The sequence below is a fragment of the Diabrotica undecimpunctata genome, chromosome 5, assembly GCF_040954645.1.
Source record: "Diabrotica undecimpunctata isolate CICGRU chromosome 5, icDiaUnde3, whole genome shotgun sequence".
NCBI classification, from domain to species: Eukaryota; Metazoa; Arthropoda; class Insecta; order Coleoptera; family Chrysomelidae; genus Diabrotica; species Diabrotica undecimpunctata.
Genome location: NC_092807.1, coordinates 140,512,900 through 140,534,689, shown reverse-complemented (window position 1 = coordinate 140,534,689; position 21,790 = coordinate 140,512,900). Strand labels below are relative to the sequence as shown.

The 21,790-nt window shown below is 33.5% G+C and overlaps 1 protein-coding gene across 6 annotated transcripts in view; it reads right to left on the bottom strand.

The window, feature by feature from the left end:
• bbc (choline/ethanolaminephosphotransferase 1 bbc) overlaps positions 1–21,790 on the bottom strand; it is a 100,944-nt gene that overhangs the window by 23,349 nt on the left and 55,805 nt on the right. For all 6 annotated transcript variants that reach the window (XM_072532837.1, XM_072532841.1, XM_072532840.1 and 3 more), the window contains 3 exons: positions 9,041–9,199; positions 5,904–6,029; positions 946–1,093 (listed from right to left, as the gene is read on the bottom strand). In XM_072532837.1, coding sequence (XP_072388938.1) covers positions 946–1,093; positions 5,904–6,029; positions 9,041–9,199 — 433 coding nt within the window. The remainder of the gene's footprint in view (positions 1–945; positions 1,094–5,903; positions 6,030–9,040; positions 9,200–21,790) is intronic.

The following is a 21,790-nucleotide window of genomic DNA, read 5'->3' as shown; positions in this document are numbered from 1 at the left end:
TGATCCCAAAACAAACCAACAGTCTTCACAATGGAAATTTCCATATTGATTGTTTCTTGCACATTAAATCTACTACATCCGTTCGGACGTTCACGTTTTAAAAATAGTGGGGGACACAGTGAAAATATAACGGCTACATGTTTAGGCGATCTTTGGCTGGTTTCTTCATCGTTATAATGGACCAGCACATTGAACGAACATTGTCACACAAGGTAAACCATCGTTTGTGGCAAGTCTCCGTACAGTCGCCATCATATAGACGATTCAAACGAATGCGAAGGTGGCACTGGAACCCATTACAACAATTTCAGAACTGCTTCAGTGATTTAAAGCACTGAGGAGATCTTGTAGTTGGATCGTACAGGGATTGCTTCAATGGATGCCACGAGCTGAATGACGAAGAATTTACCGTTGCGAAGTTATAAATGAAGGTCGAATACTGTTGGGACAGACCTGGTTGAGATTACCATAAATATGTTGTAAGACATTTTGGTTAAAAGCAAATTAGAGAATAAGCACGTCACAAAACTACCATTAAAGCAATGTTAAACTAGATTATATAGCATAAAAACAAAAAAATAAACCAGTATATGTTCGAAGTATTCCAATATTTCTCAAATTATCACATTTTATAACAAATATCCGAAAGTAAGAATTTTTTTAAGTAAAATTACCAGCCGTATATTATATACATAAAACGTATCAACCCCAAAAATATAGACTCATTTCAGTCATTGAAATAATTAAGCTCATTCCGAAATATATTCAATAAATTCAAGAAATTGACCACTATATATTTGTCTCTGGTCCGTATCTGAAAGAACTGAAACACTTAACAAACGATAATCACAAAAAAGTGCTCAAACTAAATAAGTGTTTCTACTAATCAATGTTTACTTTTAGCGCGTGATTTTTGTAATCTATTAGTTACTTTGTTATTCGTACCATTTTTTTCTACTGATGCGCTACTAGAAACATATGACCTCACAGGACCTCCAGGGTATGGTATCTTGAACAGTTCTAGATGAAGAGAGTCGCAAATTTCGTGGCAGATTTGTGCGCAGTATCTCATGAGATCGATTGCTACCCATATCTGAAAATAAATATGACAATATAACAATTTCAATAACCACTAGGAAATACAAGTAATAATTTTAATTTAAAATAGTTTTGATATTTTCTTGACAGTATTTTTTATTTTTTAATTAATTGGCGAGGTGACTCAGAAGATTCTGATACTGATTGAGGAATAGGAAACATAAACACAAGAACGATGTACAAATACAAGAAAATTAACAATATCATTAGACACAAAAGGAAGGGATGTAACGTTCGTCACTGTCTAATTATAATTTAAACATCAATAGTCTTTTATAACCACTAACGGCCAGTTTCACAATCAGTGGTTAACCCTAGGAGTTAAGTAACCTTTACCCCTAGTTTAACTGACAGATGCCGTTTCACATTCACAGAATCGGTTATGGTCACTTAACCTTAGGTTTCATTTTATTTTTCTTATGTTGGTAGGAAATTATGGGCAATAATCAGATTTTTATGGAATATTGTCAGTAAATATTATGGACATTGACCCGTATGGAAGAGTTATGACACATTTGTCACGTTACATCGAAAACAAAATATACAAATATTATTCTCATTTTCAAGTTCTGTTCTAGTGTGGTTGTTTGTTCTTCCAAGTTAAAATTAAAATTATAAAATGGAATCAACAAAAATGTTCAATTTGCTCCAAAATATTTTCAACTGTGTTCTTTGAGAATCTAAACCGACAGAAAAAATCTTTATGGTCTAGTTCTTCAAAATTATTTGTTCTGTGCCTAATGATTCTAGGTCTGCCAGCTTCCTCGTCACTGCTAAAAGCATTTACATCATATAAATCCATATCTGATTAATTAATAATTTACATGTCTATCTACACTCTGTCAATGTCAACAAAACGAAATTCGAAAGTAGGTTAGGATATCCTGGTCAAGCTCTAACCCAGGGCTTCTTAAACTTTTTTATAGAGCGACCCCCTTCAAGCTTAGGAAATTTTAAACGACCCCCTCCTCCATATAATGAAATATATATTAACCGTAGATTTAATATCGCACTATTTTACAATGTAAATAAAATAAGGATTAAAGAATACGTACCCATTCATTTCACATATATATAATTGGAAACGTTGACGGGATATCGGTCGTAATAAAACACAATAAATAGAATGACATAAAACTATATCTATATATTCAATAGAAAAAATAAAATTTTTGTAACAATTTTTTTAATAAAAACATATTATTAACATCAAACAATATTAATGTGACGGATGTGATTGTTTATTTTTACACAAATAATTAAATCTAGGCTAAATTTGAGTTAGTGCAGATCATAATAAATTTTCAACGTTTATTAAAGTTGAACGGTATTTTGATTTTATGTAAGTTAATGTGGAAAAGGCTGATTCACATAAATATGTTGTACAAAATGGCAGTAATTTGTTCATTGCCATTTCCAATAGTAGGGGATATTCTGATTTGATTTCTATCCAAAATTCATGCACAGACACTTGAGAAAATCTGAGTCGCAAGGTAGTATCACTTGTTAATTCGGCAAATTCTTCTTGTGCTTTTAAGTTTAAAAAATTAATTTCTTCCATTTCAATAGAAAATGGATTGCAAATCCATTGTTGTGTATCGATATCATTGGAAAAATACCTATGCATGTAAACTTCCATATCCTTCAAATGATTAACTATAATTTTTGTTATAGGAGTATCTTTGTTTGAAATATTGTTACTAATTATATACTCGTCAGTAAATGGAAACATTTCGACCGATCCACTTTCCACTCTGTTCTTCCATATAAGAATTTTTTTAACAAAGGCCTCAAGTTTATTTTTTAACATAAACATATTAACGCAGACTCCCTGCATTGATAAATTCATATCATTGATTTTATCAAAAATATCTGCCAAATAGCATAGCTTGAGAAGTCATAAATTATCGTGAAAATAATCGGCCAAATTAGAATTTTTCTCTGTTAGAAATATAAGAACTTCATCATAAAGTTAATAATCGTACTAATAATAATACTTCGACCTCTTGATAGCCACCTAAATTCAGCATGTAGCAATAAACTTGTATAATCCGAATCCATATCAATGCACAAATTTTTAAACAATCGACTAAAGTGCTCGACTTTTAATAAAGTTAATGATTTTGACTGCATCAAAAAACACAGTGTTTAATTCTGGTGCAATTTTTTTAACAAGTGCCTCTAGGTGAATCATACAATGTGTAAATGATATATGATCATTTCCAGCTTTAACAAATGCTGTAAAACCAAGATCTTGTCCGGTCATTGCTGCAGCACCGTCCGTGCACACACCAACATAATTTTTCCAATTTAATCCTTCTTTTTCAAAAAACTCATTTACATTTGTATATATATCTTTTCCACGAGTATGACCTTCCAGAGGACGACAAAACAGTATATCTTCATGGATGCTTCCCTCATAAATATATCTTACAAAAAGTAACAAATGTGCCATTTTTGAAATGTCTGTACACTCGTCTAGTTGTATTGCAAACTTTGAGCTGTCTTTAAGCCTCATAAGAAGCTGTTGAAATTGATCATTGCTAATGTCTGAAATTCTTTTGGACACAGTGTCATTTGATAATGGAATTTACTAATTTCAGCAGCATACTGTTTTCCATGAACAATTTCAGACATTCTTATAGCTGCAGGTAGTAAAAGTTGCTCTCCAATAGTAAAAGGCTTTTTCGTTTTTGCTATCAAATACGAAACTTCATACGATGCCAATAGATATCTATCATTCAAAGTAACATACTTCTCCAAAGTGTTCTTTTCTTTATTTGATGTTTGCAAAAGACGCTCAAAATATTCTATTGGCTTTTTTGATAACGTTGCATGTTTAGTATTCAAATGTCGTTGCAGTTTTGACAGTTTCATGCTTTCTGCAGCCAAACCTTCTTTGCAAATTAAGCACACTGGTTGTTCTTCATTGTTGTGAGAAGAGCGTGTTAAGCCATACTGCAAATATGATTCGTTATATTTTCTTTTTTTTGTTTTGCTATAAGTCGGATTTGAAGCACTTCAACTTGGTTGTGACGGCGTGGCAGACTTAGTAGTTGGAATTTTAATTAGCCATTTATTCATGATGGTTAAATAATAATAAATAATTAAACAAAATGTAGTTGAACTTTAACGTAATAATTAAAAACACCAACTGAAAATTACACAGTAAATACACACATGTCACTACGAAGACAAAGCTGAGTCCAAACTGAAGTACAAACAGAAAAATAACTACACTCGAATCTTTACCAGTGCAATGACAACAAATTACGATCAGATCAACCCCGACGCATGGCGTGTTCAAAGTGTGCAGCGCACAAAGGCACCGTATCACAAAGACGCCGAAAAAGAAGCTTTCATTTAATTTTTTTTATTATTCTTTTATAAAAATACTATGCCGATTCGCCTAGCCTAGCTTGATTATGCTTCCGTATTGTATGTGTAAGCTGTAAGGCGACGCGGCGTCTGGGTACTTTTAATCACTACTTTTTTCAAAAAATAGTTATAATAAAACTGCAATAGTGTTTTGTATGATTTTTATTTGTATTTATATTTGTACGTAGTGTGTATACTAATTTTAAAATTTTGTTTATAATGATTGAAAAGTATCAGATCTTTGCGACCTCCTTTCGGTAGTCTCGAGCTGTTGACCTTATATTGTGAAACCTATATTTCAGGGTAACCGCTGGTTATCTCTTAACCGCAAGGTAACTTTACTTTGTGAAACCGGCCGTTATAGTTAGACAAACCATATTACCATATAGAAATGTTGAGTTGATAACTATCATAGAATTTGGCATGCGCAAATGGACTTGAGGTCTGATACGCTCTTCAACGATATAGTCACTTCCGATCAAGGCTTAAAACTAACAACAACTGTAGCATAGTGGCGGTGTCCAACTCACTGGACAAAAAATTTTTAAGAATCCGTTTTGTGTTTTTTTTTTTAGAGAAATGGTTTCAGTTGCAGAACAAAGGTTTATTTAGTTATTTAGAAGTACTAGTTTGTTCAGTAATTAGTATCCGGTGAGTATCCAGTTCGTAAGTTTCGTAAGCCTTATACACCTGCCAGAAACGATTTCAATCAAGTCATAATCTCTCTCGTTTCATCGCTAATATATTTTATATCTTTTATTGAGAATATAATTTTCTCCATATACATTTTTATTCAGATAATAAAATCCGAAAACCATAAAATTGTTCTAAGTTATCCAAGATCACAATAATTTTGACAAAGTCATTAAGCTGATTCGTTTTTTTTTCTACCGTAAGTCCATTTTTTGTTTCTATTAAGGTTAAAAAACCTTGTTTTTCCTTTTATTCCTTCATGTACATAAGAGATCTAAAATAGTGTGGTATTGTTTTTAATTTTAGCCATACCTCGTATGCTATATTAGTTAAGACGTTCATCTTAAGTCAAATGGGGATGAGGAATAATTTTTAGTAGTATGGAGTATTAGGAAATCGTTTTCACGAAGAGATTTCTGCCTAGACGAATTGGTATGACGTGGATACAAATTATAAATCCCCATGCCAGTGCATTTCGGTGCATTCATCGTCTGTTTTGTTTTGCAACGTTTAGAAAACACAGATTTGGGCTGAATCCTGAATTCGATTTCCGATTTATATTCTCGTTTCACCAAGATATTTGTTTTTTCTGACTGATATTCCGGCAGCTTTATTTATTTGCCTTCTCACTTTATCTTCCAAAAACCCTGTGCCTTAAACCCCATTTTGATGTGTGCGCAGCAATAAAGATTTCTATGTAGATAAGAACTGTGTCAGTGGATAAATTTACTTACCAGACATAGCCACAGCACATAATATTCATTAATAAACGTATTGAAGTACTGATTTAAAAACAGCATTGCCGGTCCCATAAGAGACCAATCCATGTAGTCCATCTCGCTTTTAGTCATATGAGCTACCTAAAACAAAATTAAATTAGAAAAGATTATGCAATTTATCGCTTTCAAGAAACTTTATTTCCATAATGACAAGTAAGGGTCGATATTAGATTTACGGTAATATTCTTAAAAGCCTTGCCGCTATAAATTAAACGCATGGTATGTACAGTAATGTTTCAAATATTACTATTTATAACTTACGTTGGCATGGTTTAATACAATGAATTTGATGAAAATATTATTCCTCCTACGGAACTTTTAATTAAAAGTCGCAGATCTACTTTGATACGATTAGATTTTGATCAGTACTCTATACGAGGGTTTTATGATATTAATATAGCCTAAGTAGGGAAACGACGATTATTAAGGTCTTTCTCATTTAATTTTCCACATATCCTTTCCGCTCAATACAGGGGCGGACACAAGTGAGGTAGCGTCCTTGAAAAAGACGCATACGCGAATTCCACCGCTCTCTTCCGCGTACAGCATGCGCTACCTAGCAACACGGCCGGTTAGGCATATCAGTATTCTAGTCGACCTTGAGAAGAACAAATACCGGTTTTTTCTTGCGTTTAGTCTTTCGAGTGAAATGACAGAACGTTCTTTATCCGATTCAAAATAATCTAAACAAGATTTGTTTTAGACGTATTGGAAACCAGTTACAATCGGATGGTCTCATGGGGAATCCCCGTGCGTTTTCGCTGCGGAAACAGTTGGAAGCGCAATCGGTTTCAGACCGTAATTTTAAAACAATTGCGCCGTGGGCGCTGAAACTTACTGTCGGGTTCGCGATTTCGAAGATATTGAATAAAATTTTATAGAAACATGGCTTAATGCACGTTTTCCGAATCGCAATTACGTGGTGGTAATTTTAAAACAAATGCGCCGTGGGCGTTGAAACTTACTGTCAGGTTCGCGATTTCGAAGATATTGAATAAAATTTTATAGAAACAATTACGTGGTGGATTTAGCCAAAAAGTTTGAACGGACCGGTAATGTTGAAGATGCAAAGCGTAGTCTAACGAAATCATGTAAAAGCAAGTGAATTCTCCTGAATTACGGTTGAGCAGGAACTAATTCTCGTAGAATTGCTGGCCCCTTTTTTTCGACGGGTCTGTTAATTCAGAAAGATACTTGGAGCTTTCACAATAAGTACGTGTAACTTTAAACGAATTACTGAAATATTGTGGAGCAGCAATGACGGAACAATTAGCAATATTAATTAATAAAATTATAAAACACAATAAAATACCGGAAGAATGGAGAACGAGCGAACTAATTCTACTATTCAAAAAAGGAGATAAAAAACAGCCAGAAAACTACAGAGGTATAAACTTGTTAAATACTACGCTAAAACTTACAACTAAAATTTTACAAGTGCTAATAAATCAGAGGATAAGTTTAGCAGATGAACAACAGGGTTTTCGTAGTGGAAGATCGTGTACAGATGCAATATTCGTTATTAAGCAAATTACTGAGAAATCACTAGAGTATAATAGACCAGCATTTCTGTGTCTGATTGACCAAAAGAAAGCGTTTGACGGAGTAAGAAAGATGTAATAAATCTTCCGTATAATAGAGAAGTACCCCTAAATATTATAAAAACTATCGATAACATCTACCAAAATAACAAAATGGAAGTCAGAATAGATGTACAACTTACAGAACCTATAGAAATAGGCAGCGGAATAAGACAATAGGATTCATTGAGCCCATGCTCTTTAATTTGATCATGGATGAAATCATCAAAACCGTTAACAAAGGAAGAGGATACAGAATGGGAAACAAAGAAATCAAAATACTCTGTTACGCAGACGACGCAATATTGATAGCCAACACGAAGATAATCTGCAAAGACTGGTCCACAGATTTAACATAAGAGCAAAAGAATATAATATGACAATCTCATCTCAGAAAAGTAAAACAATAGTAGTCAGCAAAGAACCAACCAGATGTCAAAAAGAAATTGATGGCATCAGTATTGAACAAGTAATGGAAATAAAATACCTGTGAATTACACTGTCTAGCTATGGAGACCTGGACAAAGAAGTGAGAGATCAAGAACAAAAAGCAAATAGACTGGCAGGATGCCGTAACACTATATGGCGAAACATACACATTGTTTTGCAAGAAACGTTTCGTGGGACTCCACCTTCCACGTAGTACCTGTGTTGCGATTACCTCACCTACCCGTTATCCCACCCACGGTCGGATAGGCGAAGCAGGCAGAGGAATTTCCACCTCGCACGCAGACAGGTCACCGCCGAGGATCTCTCCTCTACCACTCTTGAATCTCCCGAGGGGTACGTGCCGGGGCACCCACACCACGCCTGACACTAGGTCAGGAGAGGTATTTACGGGCCCAGCTCGTTCAACCTCGCCAGGCTCTTTTGGAATGAGAGTAGAGTGGTCCAACGAGAGTTTCGTCTCGGATACTAGGAGTGTAGACCGGTGACCGTGTCGCCTAAGCGACCGTGTGCGTTTCTACAAACCCGACACCTCAGGCGACGGCTCTCCACCTCTCGATTACTACCCATTAGTCGCCTCTTACGACAGGCAGGGCTTTCTGACCTCGGCCGTATTCTTATCTCCGCGAGCCGAACGGAGCGTCAAAATAGCAAGAGATAAGTCACCAATCGGCAGAAGAAACATCGGACGACCGCCAAAAGATGGAGTGACAACCTTCCATAGAGGTATTAATCCGCCAATGAACAAGCAAAATTGTTTATAAAGAGGAAGAAGAAGAAGAAGAACCTTGAATGAAGATGACAGCTTCGAAGGACGAAACATAAATTTGCAGCAAGACGGTGCCCCTGCATGTGTGCTTTTGTCTGTACGAAAGAAAATTCTAAAATAGTAACTGATTTGGATACGCGGTATAAACGACCATTTTTTTTTTCAAGTTGGCGCAGATCACTGTTTCAGATATTTCTCTAGGGTTGTAATATATAAAAATGCATAAATAAATTCGAAAATTCTATCACTTAAAATGAATACATAATCATAAATAACAATATTAAAAAAATACTTACTACTAATCGGTTTGTAACTTTGGCAGCAACGAGACCGAACGCCAAAATATATAATGCTGGATGATTTTGGTAAATCTCTTGTGTGGACTTCTTATAAATTATGAATGCAGGTACCAACACCATGGAAAATGGTATCACGGGAGATAGAACACTGGTTCCCTAATGAATAACTCACATTATTTACTGTATAGATGATATGAGATATAGTGCTTCATTGTTTTTTAATATATATTTAAGAGAAGGAAGATAGTAATGAAGTTTTTCAATATTATATAAAAAAATCCAATAACGATTCATATATCATTTTATAAGCTTTATTGAATAAGTTTATAATCTTCTAGGACCACTTAAACTACATAAACATTCCACAGATAAAACTTAGTAAAACATAATATACTGCCGTACATTGAAAATGCAACAAAAAAATATAAAATATTTTTGTCATCATTTTTTTTTTTGTCATGAACTGGAATCAGATGATTTGTGATGAGTGCATTAAATGATTAGTTTCGTAACAATCTCAGAAGGAATCTAGTAGGTGTTGCTTGTTATTAAAAAACACCATTGTTCGAAAGTTTGACGTTTAGTGTGAGGTTTATTCTTGATATTTCTTCAAAACATTTTTCAATGCTTCGTGTACGTCCACGCAATAATTTTTAATAATTAAGTGAATTTGAAACTTGGACCGAAGAAAACAGATACAAACGTCACAACTAGTGAAAGCTTCAGCCCCACTAGCTGGTTGCTACAAAACTACAACTCGGTATGAGATTAGTTTTCCAGAGAATAAGGCTTTTGGTCTTCAATCCTACCGACCACGCCTCATCTGGCCGTTAACGGGAACAGAACCGGATCATATTTGGTGACGAAGCTCAGCATTTACCAGAGGTTTACCATATGGTATTAGGTCCCTTCTGGAAATAAAAATCAATCCCCTGGGTTACATTCATAATGACTTGGAACCCATTACAGTGCCCTATCTACAAGAAGTAGAGAACCCTATTTTTCAGCAAGATCATGTCAGGCCCACTGTTATTTTACTATAGTCTATATTTATAAGTATGTGCCCCAAATATGCTGTCTTTCTCCTCTTAGTGGTGATAAAAGTTCTCTATCTGTTCCCACTCTGTACAACATAATTTCGTTCTGTAATGTTCATAATGATGTCTGTAATATCGTAATCATCTGTCGATGGTATTTTAAAAAGTCTTCTAAAAAGCCACATCTCAAAACATTCCAAAGTTATCATTAAGTCAACATTAACAGTCTAAGCTTCGGCACCATAAAGAAGAATAGTCGATATAACATTTTACCATCCGATATCGGATTTACAGATTGCGTTTTTGGTTACTCAGAAATTTCATCATCTTTAAAAAGGCTGCCCTCGATTGCTCTATTGTTGATCGCATTTCGGATTTCTGATATTCAGTAATTCAGACTCATAAGTACTTCCTTTTTTCCACTTGATCAATATCTTCATTTTTATTATAGATCCTTGTTATGACTTTACCCCTCTTAGTGATAAACAATGTTTTTATTTTCTTTTATTGTTAAATCAAACTGTTTCGCAATATCGTAAATTGTGGTCTTTCTCACTTTCAGCGTAGTCTGAAATTGTGGTCTTCCTCAATTGTGGCAAACTTCATATTGGTGAAAGTTTTCATCTACAAGTGTCAACAGTAATCTTGAATTGAAATGAATCCCTAGATCTCTTATATTTACGTACATCAATTCAATAAGGCCCAAGCAGGTAAAAGTCATAAATAGCTATGATACTAAAAGAAATTGGGAGAGTAATTAGTAGTGGTGAAGAAATGCCATTAATGTATAAAATATGTTTATATACGTAGATTTAGTGGTCCCCTAATAAACTTCTAGATTTAGTGCTTGCGTTACAAAAGTGTAATAAAATGTGAAAAAAGTGCATTTTTGTCAAGATATGTGAAATAAAACTACTTACACACATATTATCACCTGTCAATGTCTGCAAGGCTCAAATATTGAATTTGTGTGGAGGAACAATAAAGCACTATATAAGTAATTTAATACATAAAAGCTTTTATATAAACAATTGTAAGTATCGTATAGAAGGTACGTAATTAACTTTATGTAATACTTTATTTGAAGATAAAATGCTTTGTCATTTATGCTTAAAATTTCATTCCAGAACTAGAACTTCAGACAAATTGGACGGTTTTCAAAAACGAAATTATTTTAAATATTAAGTTATTCAAGATGGAGACGCATACATAATTGTCTACATTCCATAAGTAGTTAAGTGAGAAGCTGAATAAGCTACAAAGACAAGTGATGGATTCGTTACTTGATGAACATTCATTTTATCTAAACAGTAAAACACTGAAAACTTTTGTTTTCAACACTTCCACACAATGCATTATAATGTATTATCACTACACCTGTTTTGGCAGAGTGCCTTTATCAAATGAGATATTTTGGTTATGAGTCTACACTTCATAGACTTTAACTGAATAAGTTGAGGAGGAGAGAGCTATTTGTCTCAAGTTGGTCATTCAGAATTATTGCTGTATTTTTTAATTTGTTAATTTCCATAGATTCTAATAAAGATAGCTTAAGGCCTTTATTTTAAATGTGATGAATTTGAAATTGGTTAATAAAAGAATTATTATTATCTAGAAGGTGAAATGCGTACGTAGAACGTGTTTTTCTATTATTAAAAGCCCTTTTATGTTCTGCTATTCGTTTAATAAAATTTCTACCAGTTTGACCGATGTAAGTTGACCGCCACATTTAAGTTTGTATACACCACTGTGTAAGTACTTTTTCTTTTGATTCGTGTTGTTGTTGTAGACTCAAAGCCTATAAAATGTAGACGCATAACAAAAATAGCCCAATTGATGAAAGGCACTCGGTAGAAACAGCTGTAGTGATAATAATTTATAATAAATTTTGTGGAAGTGTTGAAAGCAAAAATTCTCAGTGTTAAGTATAACAGGAGTAATGTCGACTACTAGAACCACTTCTATGGAGGTCATAGTTGTCTTTTCACCGTTACACAATACGGATGGAGAAGCAGGCGAAGGTGGGAACATAGAGAAGGTGGATAAGACGTCAGGAAGTAGGGCGACAGGATATCGGGATCAAAACTGAAGAGATAAAAAACCATCCAGAGATGGAAATGGTACCAGATGCAATGCAACCTAAATATAATTTCGAAAAGCCCCTTACCATCCTCTTTACAGCAATGGACGAATGGGAGTCCAATAAAACTAATCTCATAATGGCAGATCAATGCTGGCATACAAACGTTCTAAAACCGATGAAGGAGTGTTGGAGCATACGGAGAGAAACCAGGACTAAGAATTAGTGAAAGCCTAGATAATCACACCACTATCTTACAAGCAGAACTTTGGATGAAACGGAGAACGGATGAAACAACTGGTGCGCACAAACGGGTCTCAATCATTTGAAGGCTTTTTTACATGAATCTTCGAAGAGGAAATCCAAAGATCTACTAGATATAAATAGGAGTAATCTGCGTATTATCGTAGACTTCTAACAGGACACTGCCGACTCAAGAGGCACATGAATAAAATCGGACTGACAGAAAGTGCGAATTGCAGATTATGTCAGGCTGAAGACGAGACGGCGAAACACATTCTGTGCAACTGTCCAAGTTTGGATAGGATAAGGCTCAATACATTTGAGCATTACCAGAGATCTAGGACTTCGTAGAAGTATCATCAAAGGGCATAATAGACTTTGTGAAAAAGACTGGACAGAAAGGACAAATTAAACCTAGAAATAAGCCACAATAGACCTCTTAGGTCGATTGGAAAGATACTTGGAAAGCGCCTATTTATATTGAACCAAACCTAACCTGAGCAGTGAAGAGTTTCAACCTATCTCTATTTGAGAAGTGCCACTAAGACGCAAAACTAGTCCTAGAGTGGTGGGAGTACAAATTTTCAAAAAGATTAGTTCCTCCCATAAGATACGTATTATACTTTATTACATGCATTTAACTTCTTTAATTACGATACTTATCTTATGTTTGCAAAACACACTTTATGTATTTATGTTCCTAAGGAATATCTACATTTAAATTCGAATTTTAACGTAGTAACTTTGAAGTATTCGTTGTCTTTGGCCTGTTTTAAATATAATAGATTATTATATTCAAAGTCAATACATAAAATATGCTATATCATTGCTATTTCCTAAATACATACACAAAACCTAATCAAAAGCATGCAAAATCATCCGAAAAGCAAAAAAGCAAGCTAAAGCTCTAAAACTACTTACATGCAAATTGTAGATAGTTTGGCCAGAAGTTAAAAATGGTTAGTAAGGTTCTAGGTAAAAACATTTATTATTGACACATTGGTTATTACATTATATACATATACTGTTAAAACATTTATCCTTTAAAATTATTTTAATCAGCTTCATGATTATTTATAAAGAGTAGTGAGCATATTTTTTCGTTTTATAGTAAATTTAGTATTAACATGTAATGTAAGTGGCAATATTCGAATCCAGCGACCTTATCATCAAGAAAGTTTGGATTGGACATTCACATCGGGCATTGCCAAGGGGCACCATTGATTATGAACGTCGAAACTATCTTGATATAAGTGTAGCCCGGATCAAGTAATGCCGCTCGGAAGGCGCCGTCCACTAGGGCCCTAGAATTCGTAAAACAACATTTAATAGGAAGAACACGTTGATTTCGAAAATTACACCAAACTTGATTCAAACGATTACATAATAAATGTTTATTGACATGTTCCCCAACTCCAATCAAAAAAAAAAATTATTAAGAAAAGTTTCTGGAGGTACGTCACACGCGTATTGGTTCCAGGTTGTCGATGACTCACGTCTAATTAAAATAGTAATTGTAAATTAGTTGCAACTATATAACAGTAGATGAAGGATGAATGAAACGGTGATTTATAGTTGCAGTCCATTGTTGATTGACTAATTAATATGATAAATTTCAATTTTTACAGTTATATCGATGTGGATTAATGATTTACGTTATAAATATAATAATATAGATAAAAATGTAAATTTAAACAAGTATCAATAATTAGAAAATACTTAATTCTTACACTAATTGGTCAACAATACAGTGTATTTCAAAATGAGTGCCATTTATTGTATTTTTTGACAGAAGACTAAACTTCACGAAACACGTTCAAGAAACTTGAAATCCTGCTTGATGTTCTAGCTCAATTGGTTTATATTCGTTTTCGACTAGGGTTTCCATCGCTTTTCCATATAATCTACTGACAGTGCTGGTAAATGACATGCAGCGGTAGTTCTTGCAGTCTGAATTATTCCCTTTTTATGGGTCGGTGTAATCCATCCTTATTTCCAGCTTTTAGGTATATTATCTCCGTTTAAGAATCTATTAAAAAGTTCTGTGGACATATTACCAAGCGTTGGTATTGCATTTTTTGGAAGTTTCATAGGCTCTTTTATTTTTCATGGTTTTTATAATTTTGGCAGTTAGGTCGTCCCCGAAAAATAACAATAAAATTCAAAATCGTGAAGTGCGCCGATGTCTATGCACGGTTTCTAAATCTATTGCTATAACTAATTTCATAATAACTTTAGAATCCTGAACTTATGTATTGTACCGTGTAAGAGCTAGAACTGGCTATATCTAATTATGTAGTAATTTGTTGATTATGTCACAGTAAAATATCAAAATTTGTGATTTCATAACGTGTTATATTAATGGCTCCTTGCCTTATAGTGTACTGGTCAATATTTCTTATATTCTATTACTGCACAGGAAGGTAATAGACTTGGTATTTTATTTCTTTAATGGAAAGGATCTTTAAAGAGTATTACTTTTTTTAATTTCTAAAAGGAAAGGAAGTTGAATATAAGAAAAGTAATACAAGAAAACAAAAGACATTCTAAAGCAATTATGGAGACAGGAAATAGTCTAAACAGATAAAAAATAAATAAAATGAATTACAAATCAATATAACGTATAAAAAGAGTAGTGGATTAAGCCGTTATTTATATATTTTAAAATATGTAAATAATCTAATAGGAAGATCAAGGTTCTATATTTTTTTAAAACAAGTTTTAGATGACCTGAAACTAAGAATTGTGCAATGAACTAACAATAAATTAAGGAATAATATTTTGGATATTAGAAGCAATAAAGTAGTTTGGTTAATTATAAAAAGAGAGAGAGAGAGGTTTCTTCCCACACTGAAAATAAATATTTTAAAATCTGCCAATTACGTTTCAAATAAAAAGTATTCATAAAGTTCTTCTTTTTTGTATTCAACAAAATAACGGTATCGTGTTTATTACATATTTACATAAAGGACGGATCTGAACAAGCAAATAGCCATTAATTAAACAAAAAACGTTAGTGAGAGGTCAAAGACAGAAATTTCATTAAAAATCACTGACTCTTGTGGTGTACGGTACTATTCAGTAGTAATATTTGGCAAATAAAGTAAACCATTCAATATTTAATTTAATAACTGTTTTTAATTTGTAGTAGACTTCCAATAATATCTTATTCTTCTTTCTGCACTTTATACTAAATGTTTTTTCATTATGCTGATAAATGTTCCTCTTGTATCGATAATAAATTTCGACGTTTCTGTCTCCTGTCAGTTCTTATAAGTCATTTTAACGCTTTTCAACGATTTATTCTCATCGATTATTTTCTTTGGTAATCCGGCTTGAATGGTCCCTTATTTTCGGGGTTTATAGGAAGTGATCTGAAATTTTTTCTTCGTTATTTTTATGTATGTCCAAAATTGGTTGTTTGCTGTTTTTTTGACCAAAGCTTTCCTTGTTACAGTGGCTACTTACTGCAGAAATATTATCAGTCCAGTTTTAAAATTATTTAAGCATTTCAAATAATACTGAAGTAGTCTATGTCCATTATCTTAATTTTGTTGGTACAGAAGTAGTGTATGTCAACATTTCTGTGACTGAGGTGAGTAAGCACATAAGTCAAATTTTCCGATTTTTTTTTTTGAAAAAAATGTGTAGGTGATTTGTAATACTATCATCAGCTCTAAACACTTTAGTCTACTATGCATTTTTACAGCTGTTATTGCGAAGTGTGCATAATAACCATACTGAGAAAATACCGACTTGAGTTTGTGAATAAACACTTAAGTCGACTTATGTGAAGAGAGCCAGTTGGAACTTGCTGTCTCTTGTCATCCCGTCGGTGACTTATGTTACTAGGCGCTAATGAAACATTACATGCCGAAAATAATTTAACCTAAAACAGTTCAGTTTGGTTTGATATTGCGAATAACACATGTCCAGAAGTTTTTTGTTTAAAGTGTCTGTTGATGATGAGTTGATAGCAGATACATTCCTAAAAGCAATTCTGTTTTAATGACAAAATATTAATACTACAAGCAATTTTACTTAGAGCGTAAAAATCACGTCAACAGCTGCAAAAACCACCGGACACAAGAAAGGCTAGAGAATTACGAAAAAAAAAGTAATTCGGAAAGTCATATTACAAAAAATGGTAAAATAATTCCAGAAAGACCATTTCAACCTCTGCCATTATGCCGAGCAAAGTCCAAAAAAAAATCACTGAAAATCAGCTGAAAGAAATTTTTCCCGAATATTGGAGTTTGGGCAGCTACGACAAGAGAGTAGCTTATATAGCCAGTCTTTTCCCCATACATGACAAAAAATCGCAGAGGCCTCATACAGACGATCCAGACAAAGAAAAATACAAATATTTTTTATGAATAAATGGTAGCCATATTTCTGTTTGCCTTTAAATGCTTTCTTGTGACTTTCAATGAAACAGACAATTTCATAAAAGTTATCGCTTTAATAAAAAGAGCATAACCTGCGGAAACAAAGACTGATTCTGCCCAATGAAAGAATATTCCACCAAACAAGTGGTCTGAAGAAAAATTAGAAGAACTCGGTAAGCATATTTTGAGTTTCCTGAGTTACGAAAGCCACTACTCACGCGTCCAAACAAATAAAAGGTTTCTACCATCACATTTGACCCTAGAAGCAATGTATTCCCTGTACAAGGAATCATCCTAAAACTTTGTGTCGTATCCATATTATAGATCTAAATTTCATAAATTGAATCTGTCGTTTAAAAAGCCTCAAACGGATATTTGCCATAAATGCGACAAGTTAAAGGGGCCATTGGTGTCTAGGAAAAAAGACGATCAAGGAGAACCTTTTCGCTGGCATGACGTGCAATGGCTAAATTATATAAAATGGGATAATGGGAAAATATTTTTTAAAAAATACTTAAATGCAGAGAAGCCATTTAAGGAAATTTCTTTTATTAGACGAAATGGGCTGGGAAATTTAGTTCCTCCGTTGAAATATAAGGCGGATGTGCCAATAAATAAAGAAAAAAAAGAAGGATCCTCGATTTGCTTCCCTTAATCCCTACAACTTTTCATGGGTTCTATGAAAATCTTTCATCGATCGAAACAGCGTTGCTGGACTATTCAGGTATCGACGAAGATATTGATTAAATAGTTATTATGTTTAAGTGGTTCATTCTTCTTTTTAGGTTTATTTTTTTATCAAACTTCCTTTTTTATAACAAATAAAAAATACTTTGTTTAATAATATTATTTTCATAACCATTTTCTGTAAGTGCAATAACACATAAGTCATGGACACACTTGGGATCAAATGACATAAGTCACGAATTTCATTTTTGACATATTTTTTATTTCATGTGTGGTGGAAAATTTGGAGAATAGTCTATATTAGTATAAGACATTTATATAGATAATTATAAAAACAACAATTAAAACCAAATAAAGTAAGTAACACTTAATTTTGGGCTATAAAGCGGATTTAGAGGTAACCAGTGAATATTAAATCGCTTCTACTGCAAAACTAGGCAAAATGACTTATGTGCTTTCTCACCACGGTCAAAGATTTATTAGTTCTCTTCTCATCTGAGTTGATTTAAATCAAATATACTGAGTGCAGAACTAGCCTATCTAGAGATAGACTAGTTCTGCACTCGCCAGATCGTGGCGACATTAGTCTAGTTTTTGTAAACATAGGTTAGTTTGTGTTATTTGTATCTCAAAATCAACAGTAAAAATTGTACTCTAAAACCAATCTTTTTCCTGTTTGAGAATTCAAATAATTATGTTGAGTCGTGAGAAGTATATGGTGGTACTGTCACAACAATGTAAGTATTAGTAATATTACTATAATTTTAGATTTTAGATTATGTAGGTTACTTTTATAATTACATTTCAGCAAATAGTAATTTTTGTTATTGGCCTATACCTTAGGATTTTATTGTAAATAATGTAGAGGAGAAGCCTATTGTGCGCTCGCTCAAGAGTAAGGAATTATAAAACTGATGACTGCACTAATGATGTTGACGATAAAGATGATGAAGAAACGTCGACAGGTAATAGAAAAAAATCAAGCAGGTCTATGTCTTATTTCTATTATCTTTGTATTTCTGAAAAGAAGGAAAGAGTTTGTAGAATGTTTTTCTGAATACATTGTGTCTTTCACATCAAATGGTAAAAACTGCATTTTCCAAAAGAGATAAAATACTGAATACAGTTGACGAAGATTAAAGAGGAAAAAATGTCTGTGCTACAAAATTATCTGACAAAATAAAACAATCAGTGATGGATCATATCAATATGTTACCGAAGGTAGAAATCCATTTTTGCCGAAAAGTTACACAAAGGCAATAGTTAGATTCAAATTTAAATATTACAAAAATGTATGATTTATATAAAGAAGACTGTGAATAAAAAAATGTAACAATTCGCGAAGTTGTCAATGTATAGATCTTTATTCAACATAAATTTTAACCTTGGATTCTTCAAACCGAAAAAGGATTTGTGTGAACTATGCGAAAAATATAAAAACAGCAATGAAAAAGAGGGAAATGAAATGAAAGATTTAATTGAAGACCATTTAAAGAAAGAGATGCTTGAAAGAGAAACAAAAGAAAAATTAAAGAGATGTGAAAATGATGATATCTATTTTTCAGCAGTTTTTGATATGCAACAAGTTCTTCAAACGCCCCATTTAGATGTATCTCAGTTGTATTATCGTAGTTTTCGTGGTCTTCCTGCTAATCGTCTTCCTATTGGAGAACCGTCTCTTGCCGTCTTTACTATTCTATTTGGTGTCATTCGGCTTATATGATCGTTCCATTCCACTACGATGATCAATTTTTCTAAGCGTTTATTTATAAATATGTACATATTAAATATAGCTTAATAGCTTTAAAAACTAATTATTGTGATTGTGATTGAAAAATGTCAAACCAACTGAATAGTCGCTGTAGAGAGCTGGTAGCTGAATTGTACATTTTTATGTGAACTTTTATATTATAGATTAAACGTAAAGACATTATTGAAAAGTGAAAAAAGAAATGTTAAACATTTGAATATTTTCTTCATTTTAAAAATACAGTTGACTAGTGTATTCCTGAATAGTTGACATTTTTAAAAAATCCTCACTTATTAACTATTCTGATGTTTTGGATACGCTGTGGAGTTCTGATGTTGTAAATCTTCTTCTTCGTGAAATGATTTTTGTATGAAAAATTCTATATAACCTCCTATTTCCATCATCATCATCATCACTGGCTCGACAACCCTTTTTGGGTCTTGGCCTGTTCCAGGATTCTTCTCCATTCTGATCTGTTTCGTGCTTCTTATCATTTTCTATTTGTTCTAAGTATCTCAGTTTCGGTCTTCCTCTTGTTCTTTTTCCTACTGGCATCTGTTTGAATATTTTGTTTGGTATTTCGCCTTCTTCCATTCTTTCTACATGTCCTATCCAACGCAGCCGTCCTATTTTAATGAATGTTATAATATCCGGATCCTGGTATATTTTGTATAGTTCAGAGTTGTATCTTCTTTGCCATATTCCGTTTTCTTTTGTGCCCTTATATATGTGTCGTAAGATTTTTCTTTCGAAGGTGGCTAACAACGTTTCCTCTCTTTTAGTGAGTGTCCAGGTTTCTGAGCCATATGTGAGTACCGGTCTTATTAGGGTTTTATATATTTGGCATTTTGTCTTTCTTGCGACGTTATCTGATCTTAGGTGTCTAATTAAGCCATGGTAACATTTATTTGCAATAAATATTCGCCTCTTCACTTCCTCCGTAACGTTATTATCAGACGTGACTAGGGATCCCAAGTATATAAAGTTAAATACACCCTCTATGTTGTATTCTCCTATTGTTATATTTTGTGGCTGCCTTATTTCTGCGTTTTTACTTACCTGCATATATTTTGTTTTGGTCTGATTGATTTTAAGACCACTATTTTGTGCAGCTCGTTCTATTTGGTTGTATGCCTCTATCATTTCTCTTCTTGATCTTGCGATTATGTCAACATCATCTGCAAATGCTAGTATTTGCACGCTTGTATTAATGATTGTTCCTCGTGTATTGACTGTTGTGTCCCTCAGTATTTTCTCGAGTACGATGTTGAACAAGATGCATGATAGAGCGTCTCCCTGGCGTAGTCCGTTTTTCACATCTATTGTTTCCGTTAATTCATTTTGTATCCGGATTCTACTTTCTACTTTTAGAGATTCTTTTATGAGTTCTATTAGTTGTGTTTGGTATATTAAATTCTTTCATTGCTTTTATTAAGAATTCTCGGTTTATATTGTCATATGCGCTTTCAAAGTCTATGAAGAGATGATGTTTGTCGATGTTATATTCACTTGTTTTTTCGAGGATCTGTCGCAGAACAAATATCTGGTCTATTGTTGACTTCTGTCTACAGAAGCCACTTTGGTATTTGCCAACTATTTTTTCAGCGTGTGGTCTAAGTCTTTCATAAATGACGTTGGACATTATTTTGTATGCTGCATTCAGCAGCGTGATTCCACGGTAGTTTCCACATTCTAACTGATTTCCTTTTTTATGTAATGGTACAATAATACCGCTATTCCACTCCGCTGGTAGCTATTTATTCGACCATATCTTTGTTATCAATTCATGTATTGTTTTTTGTAGTGCGTCTCCTCCTTCCTTTAGTAACTCCGATGCTATTTGGTCCGATCCCGGTGCTTTATTGTTCTTTAATTTTTCTACTGCTGCTCTAATCTCGGCTATTGTTGGTGGAGTCTTTTCTCTGTTGTCTGTTTGGTCTAATGGTATGTCAGGGGTCGTCTCTCTCCGATATCCTTCAAACTTTTCCGTAAAATGTTCTGTCCATCTACTTAGTATCTCTTGCTGTTCTGTCAATATATTACCTTCCTTATCTCTACACATCGTTGTTCTCGGTTTGAAGTCTTTTCTGCTTTTGTTTAGTCTCTGATAAAATTTTCTTGTCTCTGTTGATTAACTTAGTTCTTGTAGTTCTTGAAGTTCTTTGTTCATATATTCTCTCTTTTTTCTTCCGTGAGTTTTCTGTTCTTCTTTGCGTAGTCGTTTATATTCTTCCTCTGCTTGTCGGGTTCTGTGCCCCTGTTGCATCAGTAAATATGCTCTGTTTTTTTTTGTCTGTGATGATCTGACATTCTTCGTCAAACCAGTCATTCGTTCTTGTTTTTCTTTCTCTACCTTTTATGCCTAGTACTTCTTTAGCAGCCTCTTTTATGATGTCTCTGCATTCTTCCCACTCTTTATTTATGTTTTCATGTGTTATTCTGTTTTCTAGTTTGTTGTTTATCTTTTCTTTATACTCTTTATTTTTGTTTGTTTCTTTGAGTCATTCTACCTTGTATCGTTCAGGTTTAGAGCCTCTTTCCTTTTTGATGTTTGAAATTCTA